At 33.0% G+C, this 15,079-nt stretch overlaps 7 protein-coding genes across 7 annotated transcripts; 4 read left to right on the top strand and 3 right to left on the bottom strand.

The window, feature by feature from the left end:
* Nucleotides 1-50: 50 nt before the first annotated feature.
* On the bottom strand, nucleotides 51-1,097 carry BX664DRAFT_340171 (N-terminal glutamine amidase-domain-containing protein). Its single transcript, XM_051546768.1, has 5 exons — nucleotides 816-1,097; nucleotides 687-740; nucleotides 582-625; nucleotides 345-522; nucleotides 51-269 (listed from the first exon to the last, which is right to left on the bottom strand). The coding sequence occupies exons 1-5, from the start codon at nucleotides 963-965 to the stop codon at nucleotides 96-98; spliced, it is 600 nt and encodes a 199-aa protein (XP_051396889.1). The 5' UTR covers nucleotides 966-1,097; the 3' UTR covers nucleotides 51-95.
* An 840-nt stretch (nucleotides 1,098-1,937) lies between these two features.
* On the top strand, nucleotides 1,938-4,331 carry BX664DRAFT_268222 (P-loop containing nucleoside triphosphate hydrolase protein; the record flags this gene model as incomplete). Its single annotated transcript, XM_051540984.1, has 10 exons — nucleotides 1,938-2,262; nucleotides 2,326-2,498; nucleotides 2,577-2,795; nucleotides 2,873-3,002; nucleotides 3,083-3,182; nucleotides 3,231-3,268; nucleotides 3,350-3,595; nucleotides 3,694-3,831; nucleotides 3,889-4,112; nucleotides 4,290-4,331. The coding sequence occupies 10 exons, from the start codon at nucleotides 1,938-1,940 to the stop codon at nucleotides 4,329-4,331; spliced, it is 1,635 nt and encodes a 544-aa protein (XP_051396888.1).
* A 361-nt stretch (nucleotides 4,332-4,692) lies between these two features.
* Nucleotides 4,693-6,031, bottom strand: BX664DRAFT_388341 (uncharacterized protein). The gene is made up of 2 exons (XM_051549469.1): nucleotides 5,278-6,031; nucleotides 4,693-5,105 (listed from the first exon to the last, which is right to left on the bottom strand). The coding sequence occupies exons 1-2, from the start codon at nucleotides 5,946-5,948 to the stop codon at nucleotides 4,772-4,774; spliced, it is 1,005 nt and encodes a 334-aa protein (XP_051396887.1). The 5' UTR covers nucleotides 5,949-6,031; the 3' UTR covers nucleotides 4,693-4,771.
* Nucleotides 6,032-6,182: 151 nt separating this feature from the next.
* On the bottom strand, nucleotides 6,183-8,417 carry BX664DRAFT_340164 (DHHC palmitoyltransferase-domain-containing protein). The gene is made up of 6 exons (XM_051546767.1): nucleotides 7,990-8,417; nucleotides 7,737-7,915; nucleotides 7,565-7,666; nucleotides 7,377-7,489; nucleotides 7,165-7,320; nucleotides 6,183-7,032 (listed from the first exon to the last, which is right to left on the bottom strand). The coding sequence occupies exons 1-6, from the start codon at nucleotides 8,299-8,301 to the stop codon at nucleotides 6,203-6,205; spliced, it is 1,692 nt and encodes a 563-aa protein (XP_051396886.1). The 5' UTR covers nucleotides 8,302-8,417; the 3' UTR covers nucleotides 6,183-6,202.
* Nucleotides 8,418-9,146: 729 nt separating this feature from the next.
* Nucleotides 9,147-9,665, top strand: BX664DRAFT_340163 (uncharacterized protein). The gene has a single exon (XM_051546766.1). The coding sequence runs from the start codon at nucleotides 9,331-9,333 to the stop codon at nucleotides 9,625-9,627; it is 297 nt and encodes a 98-aa protein (XP_051396885.1). The 5' UTR covers nucleotides 9,147-9,330; the 3' UTR covers nucleotides 9,628-9,665.
* An 868-nt stretch (nucleotides 9,666-10,533) lies between these two features.
* On the top strand, nucleotides 10,534-13,109 carry BX664DRAFT_340161 (OPT oligopeptide transporter protein-domain-containing protein). The gene is made up of 4 exons (XM_051546765.1): nucleotides 10,534-10,743; nucleotides 10,809-11,024; nucleotides 11,120-11,419; nucleotides 11,524-13,109. The coding sequence occupies exons 1-4, from the start codon at nucleotides 10,554-10,556 to the stop codon at nucleotides 12,912-12,914; spliced, it is 2,097 nt and encodes a 698-aa protein (XP_051396884.1). The 5' UTR covers nucleotides 10,534-10,553; the 3' UTR covers nucleotides 12,915-13,109.
* A 975-nt stretch (nucleotides 13,110-14,084) lies between these two features.
* On the top strand, nucleotides 14,085-14,751 carry BX664DRAFT_340158 (DNA-directed RNA polymerase). The gene is made up of 3 exons (XM_051546764.1): nucleotides 14,085-14,184; nucleotides 14,262-14,351; nucleotides 14,454-14,751. Exons 1-3 carry the CDS (start codon nucleotides 14,132-14,134, stop codon nucleotides 14,743-14,745), a joined length of 435 nt encoding a protein of 144 aa, XP_051396883.1. The 5' UTR covers nucleotides 14,085-14,131; the 3' UTR covers nucleotides 14,746-14,751.
* Nucleotides 14,752-15,079: the final 328 nt, after the last annotated feature.

The raw sequence follows: 15,079 nt of genomic DNA, 5'->3' as shown, positions 1-15,079 counted from the left end.
ATCTCTTGTTTGTATATAGTATTCATTGTTGATTTTTTTTATTTTTATTATTATTAATAAATCATCATTATAAAATATTATATTTTATTATATTACTATTCTATAGATAAAAAAAAATCTTCTTCCAAAAGCACCTTCCCATACTTGTCTTGATCATCATCATCTAACATCATATTTCTGTACTGAGGTAATGTCATGGTTTCGCCATCTTGTGTCACAATAGGTTGATAGTCGGGTGGAGGAGCAAGATAAGTGCCTTGATTTGTTTTCTATCACATCCAATAAATAAATAAATTAAAAACCATGCATATTATATAATTGTTTCTTTTTTTTTTCTATATTACCATGTGTGACCGATCCGAAGCAAAATGTTGTATATAAGAAGACGCAGGTATCATACGAAAGCGTCGTTTGTATTGTTCAAGTAAAGCTATTTTGGGTTGGAAACTTTGAGTAATATAATCGGTCAAAGAACTTTTGAATGGAAGTGTGGTATCAAAATCATAAACACTATATTGGATCCTACTTGTTCAAAAAGTATATATTTATTTATCCTATTTAAATGTGTTTACTTGTCTTACCTTTCCGATATGATTTCCTTGAAAAGAAGTATGACATGATAATCCTAAAAAAAAAAAAAAAAGAGATCAGTTTCTTTTTCTTCTAGATTATCTTTTTGATCTTACCCATAATACAAATGGTCGATCTGATCGACAAGCTTTTTGACACCACATTGGAAACTAACATAATTAAAAAAAAAGAACTATAAGGACGAACTGATCTTGGTTTATATATATATATATATATATACTTACAGCTTGTTGTTCATTGCTGATAAAAACCACAGTACATTGATCAAGTTGATCGGGGAAATGGTGTTGTATATGTTTACATAATAAATATATGTTTTCTTCACAATAGTTTGCTGTATAAATCAAGGCATCTTTCTTCAACAAGAGCGTCATATAGTAGAATAAAGAAGAGGAAAGAAAGAGACAACTTTGAAACGCCGCGAAAATCGATTTAAGTAGAATGATGCATGATCAACAGGCTGTCTTCTTTTATCATAAAAGTAATCAATATACATATCTTTTGTTAATAATCATAGATAATATACACAACTTTTGTTAATAATCATAGATAATATACACATCTTTTTGTTAATGGATGATGGTTTTAAGCTTAAAAATGGGGATTTGAAAAATGACTAGAGCTATTGATGTGGATTCTTTTTTTTTTTTTTTTTTTTTTTTGGTTTTTACAGCCAAAATTTTCCAACTCCTCAGCCAAATTTTAGCTGTGAAAATAAATCGTCAGGGGGTCATCAGGCCATTTTTCCGAAAAATCGATGAAATCTTTTGCTGGTGTCAAAAGTAAATCGATAAAAAGTCAAGAAAGAGATCCCTGATCCTTTTTTTTTTTTTTCTTTACTCTCTTGCATGCCCTTATTGCGACAAACAAGTAAGGTTTTATTTCAACCATGCTTGTTATCAGCGGTCCGTTCTTATTATAGAAAAATGAATATCGATCCAAGAAACTAATCTATCTTTTTTTTTTCTTTTTTCTATAGTTCAAGCAAACTTCTTCGAGTACATTACCTCAAGTGCGTCAACTTCATTTCAAGCATTTTAAAAGTGTTTTTCACCCTTTACAAACTATATCAAGGTTAGAATAATAATGATAATATATCAACAAAATCAACTAAAACATCTTTATTTTTTTTTATATCACCTAGAGTACAACCGCGCATCTCTGCACAACAACAACAACAACAACAGTATTCTATTTTAACTATACTCAATCGTTCACCATGGTCAAACTTATCTATAACTGCTACTTCATTCCGGTCATCCACTCTTTATTTGGGTACTGTCACTATTATTGCTCTAGGCATCAAAGGTGTCTTTACAAAACCGCTCCATTGTGAAATGACAACGATGGTGCCCAATCAACGGTCTCTAGTAGTCTTATCTCCTGCCAAAACCAAATCGATTGTGACGAATGATATCAAGAAACAGGCTAATATTTCATCCTTATGGCGCGATATATGGGATTTGATCAAACCTGATCTTTTATTACTTGCTTGTATTGTATTGACTGCCATAGGTGCCGCTATTGTTCATTTACAGACACCCTTGGTCACAGGTGAACTGATCAATGTGTTGACAGCAAGTGTTCAAGCTACTTCTCATGGTGTTGCTCTTTCTATCAAGGAACTTAATGTTCCTGCTTTGAAACTTTTTTCTCTTCTCTCTGTCCAAGGTAAATGAATACAAGTAAAAAATATATATATAGATACTAATGTTTATTTTTTTTTTTCATCAGGTTTTTTGACGTTTGCTCATATTACACTGGTGGCTGCTTTTGGTGAAAAGGTTGCTCAAAGATTACGTGCCAAACTCTTTGCTGCCATTATACAACAAGATATGTCCTTTTTTGATCGTCATCAAAGTGGTGAATTGGTGAGTCGATTAACTACAGATGTGGCGGAATTCAAGGTACAGAAACAAAAAAAAAAAAGAGGCAGGAATGACTGATTTTTTTTTGTCATCTCTCTACCATTATCTGTTGAATAGAGTACGTTCAAACAATTGGTGACCATTGGATTAAAATCTATTACTCAAACTCTGGGCTCAGTTACTCATTTGTTCCAAATCTCTTCTTCATTGACATTCACTATGCTTGCTACCATGCCTGGTTTATATATCTTGCTCAATATGTATGGAGCTTATCTACGAAAATTATCCAAATACAACAAACAACTGGATGGTATATCGACAGGAGTTGCCGGTGAGGTAATATAAGAAGAATATTAAAAAAAAGAAGAGGGAAATAAATATATCAATTTGTCGATGATTGTTTATTTTGGTAGGTGATATCCAATATGCGTACAGTCAGAGCCTTCGCTTCGGAAGAACGGGAAATGGACCATTATGGAGATGTCTGTGGTAATGTCTCCAAAGCCAATCAACACATGGGTTTACATATAGGATTATTCCAAGGTAAAAAAAAAAAAAAAAAAAAAAAAACCATCCTATAAAGGAAAGGAATTAAGTGTACGATATTTCTTTTATATAAATAGGTTTGACCAATATCTCAATTGGCTGTATGATATTGACTGTACTTTATTATGGTGGATCTCTTGTTGTTCGCAATGAACTTAGCAGTGGTGATCTCATGTCGTAAGTAGCTTTGATAAAACAAATAGGTTGTTCATTTCCTCTTTATAGGTACATGTTATCCACACAAACGGCACAACAATCGCTAGGTAAGAAGAAAAAAACAAAAGCACCATATCGTAGTAACAACATTCTTTTTTTTTTTTTTTTTTTTTTTTTTTTACTGTCAGTATCACTTGGTGTCCTTTTTGGTCAATCGATCAAAGCACATGCCTCTGCTACGCGTGTATTTGAATTTATTCATCAATATCCAAATGTACCTTTGCATGGTGGTTCTGTTATATTGAATGTGAATGGAGATGTGCAATTTGATGATGTTGATTTTTATTATCCTACAAGACCGGAACATCAAGTATTGAATGGATTCAGTTTACGTGTTCCTCATGGCACTACTGTTGCTCTTTGTGGACCATCAGGTAAAAAAAAGGTCAAAGAAAGAAAAAAAAAAACGGTCGAGTATGTATTCAATTTTTTTTTTTTTTTTTTTTACAAATGATTTTCTTTTTTTGATCAGGTTCAGGGAAATCCACCATTGCATCTTTATTGGAACGATTTTATGAACCAGTACATGGACATATTTATTTGGATGGACAGGAATTGACTTCATTAGACCCATCATGGCTTCGGCATCATATTGGTTTTATCAATCAAGGTAGAGTATAGAATAAATAAGGTAATGATGAACTCAACTCTTGCTTTACATATATAGAACCCGTTTTATTTGCCACTTCTATTTTGGAAAACATTCGTTATGGACGACCCGATGCCACTATGGAAGAAGTACATGATGCAGCTCGACAAGCGAATGCTCATCATTTTATTGAAGACTTTCCTGATGGATACGATACAGTGGTTGGTGAACGTGGAGCTTCTTTATCAGGTGGACAACGGCAACGTATTGCTATAGCAAGAGCCATTTTGAAGAATCCAAAGGTAAGAAAAGTTATGGTAATCATTATTTTTACTGACCTTTTTTTTTTTTTTTTTTGGAAGATTCTTATATTGGATGAAGCAACCTCGGCTTTGGATAGTAAGTATTTCTTCTTTTTTTTTTTATAAGAATGTGATTTCTTACTTTATTATTATTATTATTATTATTATTATTATTAGCACAATCTGAAAAATTGGTTCAAGAAGCACTGGACAAATTGATGCAAGGAAGAACAGTACTTGTGATTGCCCATCGTCTTTCAACCATCCGAAAAGCAGATATGATTGTGGTGATGGGCAAGGTACCAGGCAACATTTTAGAAAAAGGTAAGGATGATAAGATGAAACGGATTGGTTACTGATGTTATCTTTATTCAGGAACACATGAACAATTGTTAGCAAATCAAGCTACCTACTTTAAACTTCACAACCAATTGATCAATGACGAGCTTTAGATTAGAAATAGATCCATCCTTTTATTATTATTATTATTATTATTGTATATATATTCTCTCTCTCTTTTTTTTTTTTTTTAGATACTCCGTCTTTTTATTTTTGTATGTTATTCAAATAAAAGTTTTTTATACATGACATGGACACAATTATTATTATTATTTTTTCTCTCTCTCTCTCTTTTGAATTCATGATGTATAATTTTTTTTTTATTTCAAATCTATTTCAGGAAGGAAGGTGTGTTCAGTAGAGTGCAAATGGGGAATCAATGGCAGATGAAGTGATGGGGAAGAGAGAGAAGGAGGAACAATCAAAGGAACGATGCATTCAAGATGAACGGTATCTGACTGACCAAGAGGTGAACAATAGTTGAGTGTAATACATAGATGATGGTGGACATGGATACGAGGTGAACGGAATGTACTTGATGTAGGCAATTGATGTAAAAAAACAGGAATCGTGCACGGACATGTCCATGTGGAGGAAGGTTGAACGAGCACTTGACTGGTTGTTAGCAATATCATTGGTTCGTTTGTTTGTAGCCTACCAAAAAAAAAAAAAAAAAAAATTGATTCATTTTCCAGGAATAAGTAAAAAAAAAAAAAAAAAATTGAGTCAATTTTTTTGGGTTCATTTTCCAGGAACAGAAAGGACAAAGAAAACAACGCATGATAAGAGAATGAAAATCCCTCATTTTTTTTTTTTTTTTTTTTACCCAATCTCTATAGATTCATAAAGTTGAATACCAATCATACAAGAGGTCAAAGAGGAGTTAGATTGATGATGACGCATCCGTGTCCGTAAAGAACAAACAAAAGATTGGGTGGCATCGATCCATTGTGGTAATTCCAATTCATATTGCCATTGTGCCTGATGAGATAATCCCCAACATAATTTTGATCTATTTTCTTCGACGAATTCATCGGATATTGACGAGGAACAGGAGGAACAGGAGGAGGTATGTAAAGAGGGTAAGGATGATGAAATAGGTAAAGGAGGGCGTCGATAAAGGTACAATGTCCGAACGGCGATCAATGGGGGATCATCATGAATGATGGCCTTGAGTGTATAATCAATCGATCCATACCTATGTGAGAATGTCAGTGGTAAGTCTTTGGGAAGATGCAATAGGAAAGGATGAAGGTAATGTTGCCCTGAAGGCATAGATTGCCATTCGGATGAAGATAATCGATAGACATCATCCATAATGTTCTTATCTTCTTCCTCTGAAATTCGCTCTGTACCTATCAGTCGTATAGAGGATGAATAAATTCTTGTATGCTGATCTGAACCAAGTTTCAAATAAAGATTTCCCTTTACATGGATGGAACATCCTTCATCCATACATACGTACTCATTTTCCAAATCAATCACTAAAGAAGACATTATGATTTAATTTTGTATTAAAAAAGGTAGATGATCGAAACAAAAGAAATAAAATTAAAATAAATAATAAATATATAAAAAAAAAAAAATGAGAAAAAAAAAAGGTAAAAAGAACGCTTTCATGTAACAGATAGCTTTAACCACGTGAGAAAGACCAATCATTTATTATATATCAACAAAGAAATCATATTTCAAACCAAGGAAATAATAAATAAACTATGGTAGCACTAATTGTAATCATTTATAATTTATTTCTAATCAATGGAGATAGTATCAGGGATACTATTATTACTATTACTACTAATACTACTGCTACTACTACTACTAGCTTGATATATTTTTGCTTCATTATCCGAAATATCCAATAATCTTGCCGCTTTTGAGGTTGTTGAAGAAAACACGGATCGTAATACATTGGATGACCCAAGTGGAGATAACAGACGACCGTTGGTGTAGCTTGAATCCCATGCTTTACTGGTAGAGCTTTCATTCATCAAAATAGTTGTATCCAATCCCATATCATCATCATAATTAGGTTCATCATCATCATCCAAATTTGCCTTGGGTCGAATTGTTTTTGTTGCTAAAATTTCTTCTAAATTGACATCATCCATTATACTTTGTCCTCCAATTGAATATTCATTTTGTCCTACATGCAATGACCTACGTTGTCGTTGTCGTCGTCGTCGTCGTCGTTTTTGTTGTTGTTGAGGAAGAATGATATAGCACCACTGTATAAACTTGCTGATCATCGTTCCATCTTTCGTAATACTATTTCCATGAGCTAATCGTCGGTATCGGTAACCCATAGGTATCCATCGTCGTATGGTTGTGCGAGCCCAGCCAGGTAAAACGCCCATCACATGTCCTTCTTGTTTTGGTGACCCCAACATGTTTGTATTCCAAGATCTTCGCCAGGGATTATCGTCTGTTTCATACTCCATATCTTCATTTTTATCATTGTTATAATCTGAATCCGAATAATCATCGTCGTCGTATTCATCATCTGTTGAACTATTATCGTATAATGTTTTGCGATTCATAGGACGGCTGATGAATTCGATGGTCGTCATGTTCAAAAATGCTAATATTAAAGAAAAAAAATGAAGATATGTCAGAAATATAAACATCATCATTACTATCAAATAAAAACCAAACTAGACTAAACCTTCTTTGAGCTGCAGCCTATTTTTTTTTTTTTTTTTTTTTTTTTTACCTAGTCTGATATGGAAACCCAAAAGTCTAACCATAGCCACCAAGGCGGAAATTGCAAATAGAGCAACAATACATGCCAAAAACATAAACAAGTAATATTTTGTAGTCAGCGTATCGAATGCATTTTGATCTTTGGTCAAATCAAGTATTTGTATCACTAAATACAGAAAATAGGTTAACTTTGTATTTCATTCCTTTTTTTTTCATATTTACCATGAGCCATAAATATATTCTTTCTATAAAAGCATAAAAATACCACATAAATAGTCAAACTTGAATACCAAACCAGAGATAGAAAAGCAGATGTCACCAAAATAAAGAAGAACCTGATTTTTTTTTTAAAAAAAAAGAAAAAGACGTTACTCATCACTTGTTTTTATTTTTAATGCATCATACTATACCTATAGTTCGCTTCTCCAATACAACAATTCAACCATTTACAATGATGATCCATCCCACTAATACATTTGTTACATAATTTACAATGACGAGTTGTTTTGGGACTACATAAATAAAAAAAAAGTGTAAAAGATGATATTTTTTTGGAAAAAAAAAACTAATTGTTTTACTTACACTTTAATTCGACAAATACCACATATACTAGTATAAGGATCAATCACAGAAAGGCCATATTTCCTAACATAAGTTTTGCTTCGAGTTGTTCGATTCGCTTGAATAATAGGATCTTCAGTGTCGATAAATGATGTAATAATACTTAAAACCTTGATACCTATACAAATCATAGCCATAATGTAAAAACAACAAACAGTTAAGGATAATAATAATAAAAAAATAGATTATATTTGTATCTGTATAAAAAGGATATCTGTCGTGCATAAGAAGCCCATAACCAAGAAGAAGAATCAGGACCTTCTCTATCAGCTAGTGGCCATTGATGAACCCATTGCCATGTGATGTCTAAAGTTGTTTCAGGTATTGGTGTAATAAAATGAATAAGAAAATAATAAAATAAGAGATCAAGTATAATAGAAGCAGTCCACTGAAGTAAAAGGTAAGGATCGTAAGGATATTGATAACCATGTCGTCGAGACCAATCGTTGCGTTCCCAAAATGGGGTAGTAGTGGTGGTATAAAGAGAAAATGACCGTGGTCGTAAAAAGGGTATAGAGAAGGTCATTGTAAAATAATGTGTGCGTGTGAAGAGGGGAATATTTTTGTTGTTGATATTAATGTTATTATTTTATTTTTATATCATATGAAAAGGAAAAGGAGTAAGGATGGAACAATATGAAGGAAAGAGGGGCAAAGAAAAAAAAAAAAAGAAAAAAACAAGGAGGACCTTTTTTTCATCTTTTGGGATAAGAAACGCCGATATGACCTCTGATTGGCTGATTTGCATATTGCAGACAAATCAGTCGTACAACACTTATCTTTTCTTTTCTGTGCTGAGAATAGACACTTATTTGCACTAGTGTTCGAAAATATAGAAATAAAATGGCGTTGATGATTGATTTTTGAACTTTGATGATTGATATATCGATGATGATGGATGATTTAGTCCATGGATACCCTTCCCTTGGATTCCTACCTTGTTTTGCTCTACCAACAATGTCACATATCTTCCACTTTGCATTGATTCATCTGTTCATTTGATTCTACCAATGAGCATAAAAAAAGTTGACCAAGGAGTTGATATATAAATACATCTATTCATTGATTCATTACTACCACCTTCAAAAAAAGGGGAATTAAAAAAAAAAAAAAAGAATGAAGCAAAACGAAAGAAAATGTTGTCCAGATCAATTGATTTAATATAAAAGAGGGATGATTGTGATTTATTTCTTTTCCTTTCAAGCACATCTCTCTTTCTTTTTACTTTGTATTTTTTTTTATCAATTCTACCAAGGAGAAACAAAAACAACTAAGTAAATAATATTGTTATAAGATAGCTATTTTCATCATCTAATATAAAATCATCATCATTGTAGATCTAATCAAAGGGGTCCTCTTGGGCCAATTTCTGTGGTTGTCTGGTGTCACTCTACATTTTATTCAGGGCAAGAGGTTTTCTATCGATCATGTCTGTCTGTCTGCTTTTTCCTTTTTTCCATATACAACACAAAAACATAATTAGAGATCACAATGATTTTTATATAAAAGCAAAAAGGAAAAAGATTTCTAACTAAAAGAGTTTGTCATCTAATCTATGTCCATCAAAGAGTTCAGTTTCACCTACTGCCCCTATGGAAAAAAAAAAGGTAAATTAGTAAATGAGGTCTCTTTATTTTTTTTTTTTTTCGTTCTTACCAACAGGTCAAGTAGCGTCGATTTTCATAATATCATCGTTTGCTATGGAAGTAGCAATCACTTTGTTATCTATAACTGTGTTAGTTTTTTAATAATCACCAAGACAATCCATTTAGATCATACCAACTATATAAAAAAGAAAAAAAAGAAAGAAAGAAAGAGGGAGAGGAAGTTAATAACTATGAGTGGGTATTGATGTAGTGCATTAGAAATAGAAAAGAAAGATTAAAAAAAAAAAAAAAGGTAATTGTTCTCCAAATGGCGTGCCCATTGACTTTATTGGTCAGCGCGCAATCAAAAAAATCTCCATCTTTTGGAATAAAAAATAAGCTTTGTGCGACCCTTGATAGAGATAAGGGTCCCGGAGTCTGTAATCTTAAATCATTGGTAAAAGTAGAAATACCCTTTTTTGAATCAAACTTACCATTGTGGGCTCTTTTTAAACAAAAAAAAATCAAGTCATTACCAAAGTGTGGGATTAAAAAAAAATCAGTTAGTTACCTTGATCCAAAAAAAAAAAATCAAAACTTTCCAAGAAAAAACAATCTCATCAATTAAAAAAAAAAAACTATTCATCCTGTCTTTCTTGATCTAAGGTTTCACATTAAAAAGTATCACCATTGTATATTATGCTGTTCTTAAAAAAAATCCCAGTTGAAATATCCCAATAAAGATGATGACTCATGTCAATGTTTATTCATTCATAACAGTTCATCATGATGATGATGATGATTTTTATTTTTATTGAATCATTCAATGAGAAATATTATAAATATATCCTGATAAAAAAAAAAAATACTATGACTCAAGGTTGAAAAGAAAAAAAAAAAAAAAAAAGGAACAAACTACCTAATTCAGTAGAAAATGCTTAACTAGGAAAGATATTATCTCGAATAGGTCAGCCTTTCCACCGTGCGAAAACCTTGAATTAGGGCTATAACAGCATAGAGTACATGTGACATATATAATCATCCTTCTTTTGATTGGTTTGTGAATTCTCTCTCCGTCCGAGGTGAATACCGCGGAAATTCAATTGATTTCTTTCTTATATGGATTGTTCCAAAAAAGATTTTTTTTTCGTTTTCTTTTTCTTTATCTTTTTTTTTTTTTTTTTTAATTATCATGTCTTCCATTACGGAAAAACGTGAAGAAAAGATCGAATATGATATTTATGAAACAAAACACGAACATTCTGATCAACAAGTAGCAGTAAAAGATGTAGACGATCGTTCTCTTCCAGAAGAATTCATCGAAGAATATCAGTTTACTTGGAGAGCTGCCATTGTTGGTTCATTACTTGGATGTCTTGTTGGTAATCATCATCATCAATAATATAAATGATTTATACTAATTTTTTTTTGTTTATTTGTGATACAGCTGCATCAAATACATACCTTGGTCTCAAGATCGGATGGACTTTTGGAGCTTCCTTATTTGGTGCTATTTTCTCATTTGCTATTATCAAGCCTTTATCTCGCGCTCTTCCTGAAAGATGGGGCGGTGGTTATTTTGGTGCAAAGGAAAATTGTACTGCTCAATCAGCTGCAACTACCGCAGGCGGTCTTTCTGCTGGTTTCGTTTCTGGTATTCCTGGTAAGATATAAAAAAAAAAAAAAAAAAAGTACATGATCAACAAGAAGTTAAGACTCATTTTCTATTTTCTTTTTTTTTTTTAAAAAAAAAATTAGCTATGTACAAACTTGGTCTTATGACTAATCCTCGAGATGATGCTGCTGCTCTTGTTCTTTTCACCATTTCTGCTGCCTTCTATGGTTTATTCTTTGCTGTACCTCTTCGACAACACTTTGTGGTAAAACAAGATTTGACTTTCCCTACACCTCGTGCCGCTGCTACTACCATCATCTCTTTACACAGTTCTTTGGAAGGTGAAAAGGAAGCAATGAAAAAGGCTAAATGGATGGGTATTTGGTTTTTGATTTCTTTCCTCTGGTCTCTTATCTCATACTGGGTGCCTTTCTTTGATACCAGTAAGTTAAAAAAAAAAAAAAAAGAAATGATCATCAATGGGATTTTATTTTGATAAATTGATTTTTTTTTTTTATTTTTATTTTTTTTTAAAAAAAAAAAATAGTTCATATCTTATGGTGGATTGGACATGATGCCAATTATATTCCTTTTATGAGTGCAGATGAAAGTTGGCGTTGGTCATTCCGGTGGGATTTTCCCTTCTTTGGTGCTGGTCTCATGACTCCTGGCTCTACTGTATTATCTTTCTTCATTTCATCCGTGATCATCTATGGTGTTATTGGTCCTGTTATGGTCATTAAAGGTGATTTTGTCAAACCTTATGGTTTCACTAAAGGTGACACTACACAATCCTTCTTCTTATGGCCTGGTATTGCTCTCATGGTATTGACCACTTTTGCCGAACTGTTATGCCGATATGATACTTTATGGCGTGGGGTCAAGGGTGGATGTATTGGATTATATAATTCTTGTCGTGAAGGATATTATCGTATTAGAATGGTCGTGTTCCGCCATGAACTTAATGAAGAACAAAAGAAACATCTGTCCAAGGATCGTGATCCCGATGAAATCTTTGATGAATCTGAATTGGTGCCTACTTGGTGGTGGATTGGTGGTACATTTATTTCTATTATCTTTACTTGTGCCATCATGGGTGAATTCTTCGGTATGCCTGTTTATCAATCCATTGTTTCAATTATTCTTGCCTTCATCTTCTCCTTTGTGGGTGTTCAAGCCGCTGGTGAAACTGATATCAATCCTACCGGTGCTATTGGTAAGATGTCACAATTGGTGTTTGCCAAGATGCCTGCTGATACTCTCAAGGAAGTCCAAAAGAACAATTTGATGGCTGGTAACATCTCTGCTTCTGCTGCAAGTCAAGCTGTTGATATGGTGGGTGATTTGAAAACTGGTCAATTGGTGGGTGCTTCTCCTCGTTCCCAATTCTGGGCTCAATTCGTAGCATCCTTCTTTGCCATTGGTATTGCTGTTGGTCTCTTCATCCTGTTTGCTGATGCCTATCCTTGTATTGTTGACCCCAACCTTGATGCCAAGTGTGAATTCCAATTGGTTGCTGTGTTGACCTGGACCAATGTTACCAAGATCTTGACTGGTGATGCCGAACCTTTATCTCGTGGTTCCATCATCGTCACCATTGTATGTGCTGTCATCGGTGTGGTCTGGCCTTTTGCTCGTACTTTCTTTGTCCCTGAAAAATATCATCGTTATTGTCCTTCCGTTAGTGCTGTTGGCATTGCTATGATTAACTCTAGTCCTGAAGTTCCTTTGGCCATGTTCATCGGTTGGACTAGTGGCAAGATCTGGAAGCGTGTCAATCCTGTCGCTTATGAAAAATACATGTACAGTGTTGCTGGTGGTCAAATTGCTGGTATGGGTATTGCTGCCATTTTACAAGCCATCTTCACTATTGCTGGTGTGCAAAACTATGTCTATACTGGTTCTTGTATTGAGGGTCTCTATGAGAATTGCCCTTAGATCATCCTTATATATATATACATATATTATTCCTTACTTTATTTACCTGTCAAAAAATTTCCCCCTTTTTTTTTTTTTTATTTCTAGTGTAGTTTTTGACTCTATTCATCTCTTTATTTGTACAATATGTAGTTCTATTTAATAATAAAATTTCTTTTTTCTCTTTTTTTTTTCTTCCTTTAGAAATGGAACATGGGATGATGTGATGATGTGATGATGGATGATGGATGATGGATGATGGATGATGAACAATATATGTTGGATGTTGGATGATGAACAATGGATGTTGGATGATAGATGATGGATGATGCACAATATATGTTGGATGATGGATGATGCACAATATATGTTGGATGATGGATGATGCACAATATATGTTGGATAATGGATGATGCACAATATATGTTGGATGATGAACAATGGATGTTGGATGATGGATGGTATAATGTGACCTTTAAATCAGCAGATATATATGTATGAATGAATAATCAATCAATGGCTCAAAACAACGGACATTTAAAATGCATAAATCGGTGATTTTTTTTTTTTTATTTTTTGGAAATGTTGAAAAAAGAGGAAGAGAGTTAGATAGAAAGGCATGTAAAAGGGCAGATTGGCCATTTCTAGATACAGTAGTTATTGAAAATAAAAAGGTAAACCACAAATACTGTTTACAAGCTAATCCTTGATTTTTGACTCAAAGATCTTCCTAGGGATTTATCGTGTTTAACAATAAAAAAAGTGGATGATTGATTGACAATCACGATGCGTGAAAAGCTGACTTTTCTTGTAGGATGGTTGTAGTTGATGTTTTCAGGAGAAAAGGTAGAACAATTATTAAGCATAATCATATACAGGCAATAAAAGAAAAAGGAAAAGAAATGACTCTTTTTATATCAAAAGTGAGGATGAATAGAAGATAAGAAGTTTCTTAAAAAGAATTCAAAGAAAGTTTCCAAGCATTTACATTGAGGAGAGTAATAATCACTTTTTTTTTTATGCAATGTTCTTTTGATAGCCTTACTTTTTTTTTTTTTTCGGCTACCACCATTTAAGGTTTTCTCCACAACCTGGCATTGGCCGATTTCCAAATACAGTAACGGTCAGTCACATTTTAATACAGCGGCCACTTTTTTTTTTTTTTTTCCTTCTTCTTTCTTTTCCCCAGTACAAAAGCATTCCATCCACATCAATATTTGTAATACGCCTTTATCATCATGAATGCTCCTGATCGTTTCGAATTATTTGTGATCCCTGAAGGTCATAAAAAGTAAAACCAAAAAAAAAAAAGAATGAATATTAAAAAAAAAAAGTCATTGAATGGTTAACATTGTTGTTTATTATTAGGGTGGAGATGGAAATAGATACACGTATTCCCAATGCTGCGACTTTCAAGATTGAAAGAGAAGATCACACTTTGGCTAATATGTTAAGAGCGTAAGTGGATTGAATCGGATTTGGATCATATTAGAAAGTTTATGGATGAACTTTGTACAAGTTATCATCAGACTCATTATCATTTTTCTTCTTCTTTTATAGACAATTATTAAAGGATCCACGGGTACTATTTGCTGGATACAAAGTACCTCATCCATTGGAACATAACTTTTTGATCAAGATTCAAACCATACCCGGCACATCACCAGGAAAAGCACTCAACGATGCCACCTCAGAACTGATCGGTGAAATAAATGCTCTCAAGAATAAATTCGATATGGATGTACTTCGACATCGTACTTTTGAAGACGCAAAAGCAACTCAAGGTGGTGGTGTTTATGATGATCCCATGTCCATGGACCAACATCGTGCTCCTATGGATGTTGATTTTTGATTTTTCCTTTTTTTTTTTTTTATTTATTTGATTTTATTTTTTTTTTTTTTTTTTGGAATTTGACTTGCCATATTTTTTTTTCTACACACATCACATCACATATATATTTTCACCCTCATAGTTTAGCTTTATAAAATAGTCTTTCCCTTGTGTACATACCACTTTTTGTGAAATAAAAAAAAAAAACTAAGACATTGTAACAATAGACGTTGTGTCTTTTAATGGATAAAGCTTTTTTTATTATTATTTTATCAGTAATTCATTGAATAGAGTGGAGGAAGAAAAAAAAAAAAGAGATATATGGTTATGAATGAATACTAGATAAAAAAAAAAA

This window comes from Halteromyces radiatus (assembly GCF_025201355.1).
Source record: "Halteromyces radiatus strain CBS 162.75 chromosome Unknown BX664scaffold_8, whole genome shotgun sequence".
Taxonomy (NCBI): domain Eukaryota; kingdom Fungi; phylum Mucoromycota; class Mucoromycetes; order Mucorales; family Cunninghamellaceae; genus Halteromyces; species Halteromyces radiatus.
This window is presented reverse-complemented; position numbering and strand designations above follow the sequence as displayed.

What these genes read in the sequence shown, in the direction of transcription:
- BX664DRAFT_340161 (XM_051546765.1), top strand. Translation starts at nt 10,554, where the DNA reads ATGTCTTCCATTACGGAAAAACGTGAAGAAAAGATCGAATATGATATT. An exon ending in ATTACTTGGATGTCTTGTTG is followed by an intron (nt 10,744 to 10,808) that starts GTAATCATCATC and finishes TTTGTGATACAG; the next exon opens with CTGCATCAAATACATACCTT. An exon ending in TTTCGTTTCTGGTATTCCTG is followed by an intron (nt 11,025 to 11,119) that starts GTAAGATATAAA and finishes AAAAAAAATTAG; the next exon opens with CTATGTACAAACTTGGTCTT.
- BX664DRAFT_340171 (XM_051546768.1), bottom strand. Translation starts at nt 965, where the DNA reads ATGACGCTCTTGTTGAAGAAAGATGCCTTGATTTATACAGCAAACTAT. An exon ending in TCAGCAATGAACAACAAGCT is followed by an intron (nt 741 to 815) that starts GTAAGTATATAT and finishes TAATTATGTTAG; the next exon opens with TTTCCAATGTGGTGTCAAAA. An exon ending in AAGGAAATCATATCGGAAAG is followed by an intron (nt 523 to 581) that starts GTAAGACAAGTA and finishes TTGAACAAGTAG; the next exon opens with GATCCAATATAGTGTTTATG.
- BX664DRAFT_340163 (XM_051546766.1), top strand. Translation starts at nt 9,331, where the DNA reads ATGTCCATCAAAGAGTTCAGTTTCACCTACTGCCCCTATGGAAAAAAA.
- BX664DRAFT_388341 (XM_051549469.1), bottom strand. Translation starts at nt 5,948, where the DNA reads ATGTCTTCTTTAGTGATTGATTTGGAAAATGAGTACGTATGTATGGAT. An exon ending in TATGAATCTATAGAGATTGG is followed by an intron (nt 5,106 to 5,277) that starts GTAAAAAAAAAA and finishes TTTTTTTGGTAG; the next exon opens with GCTACAAACAAACGAACCAA.
- BX664DRAFT_340158 (XM_051546764.1), top strand. Translation starts at nt 14,132, where the DNA reads ATGAATGCTCCTGATCGTTTCGAATTATTTGTGATCCCTGAAGGTCAT. An exon ending in ATCCCTGAAGGTCATAAAAA is followed by an intron (nt 14,185 to 14,261) that starts GTAAAACCAAAA and finishes GTTTATTATTAG; the next exon opens with GGTGGAGATGGAAATAGATA. An exon ending in TTGGCTAATATGTTAAGAGC is followed by an intron (nt 14,352 to 14,453) that starts GTAAGTGGATTG and finishes CTTCTTTTATAG; the next exon opens with ACAATTATTAAAGGATCCAC.
- BX664DRAFT_340164 (XM_051546767.1), bottom strand. Translation starts at nt 8,301, where the DNA reads ATGACCTTCTCTATACCCTTTTTACGACCACGGTCATTTTCTCTTTAT. An exon ending in ATTGGAGAAGCGAACTATAG is followed by an intron (nt 7,490 to 7,564) that starts GTATAGTATGAT and finishes AAAAAAAATCAG; the next exon opens with GTTCTTCTTTATTTTGGTGA. An exon ending in GGGTTTCCATATCAGACTAG is followed by an intron (nt 7,033 to 7,164) that starts GTAAAAAAAAAA and finishes CTTTAATATTAG; the next exon opens with CATTTTTGAACATGACGACC.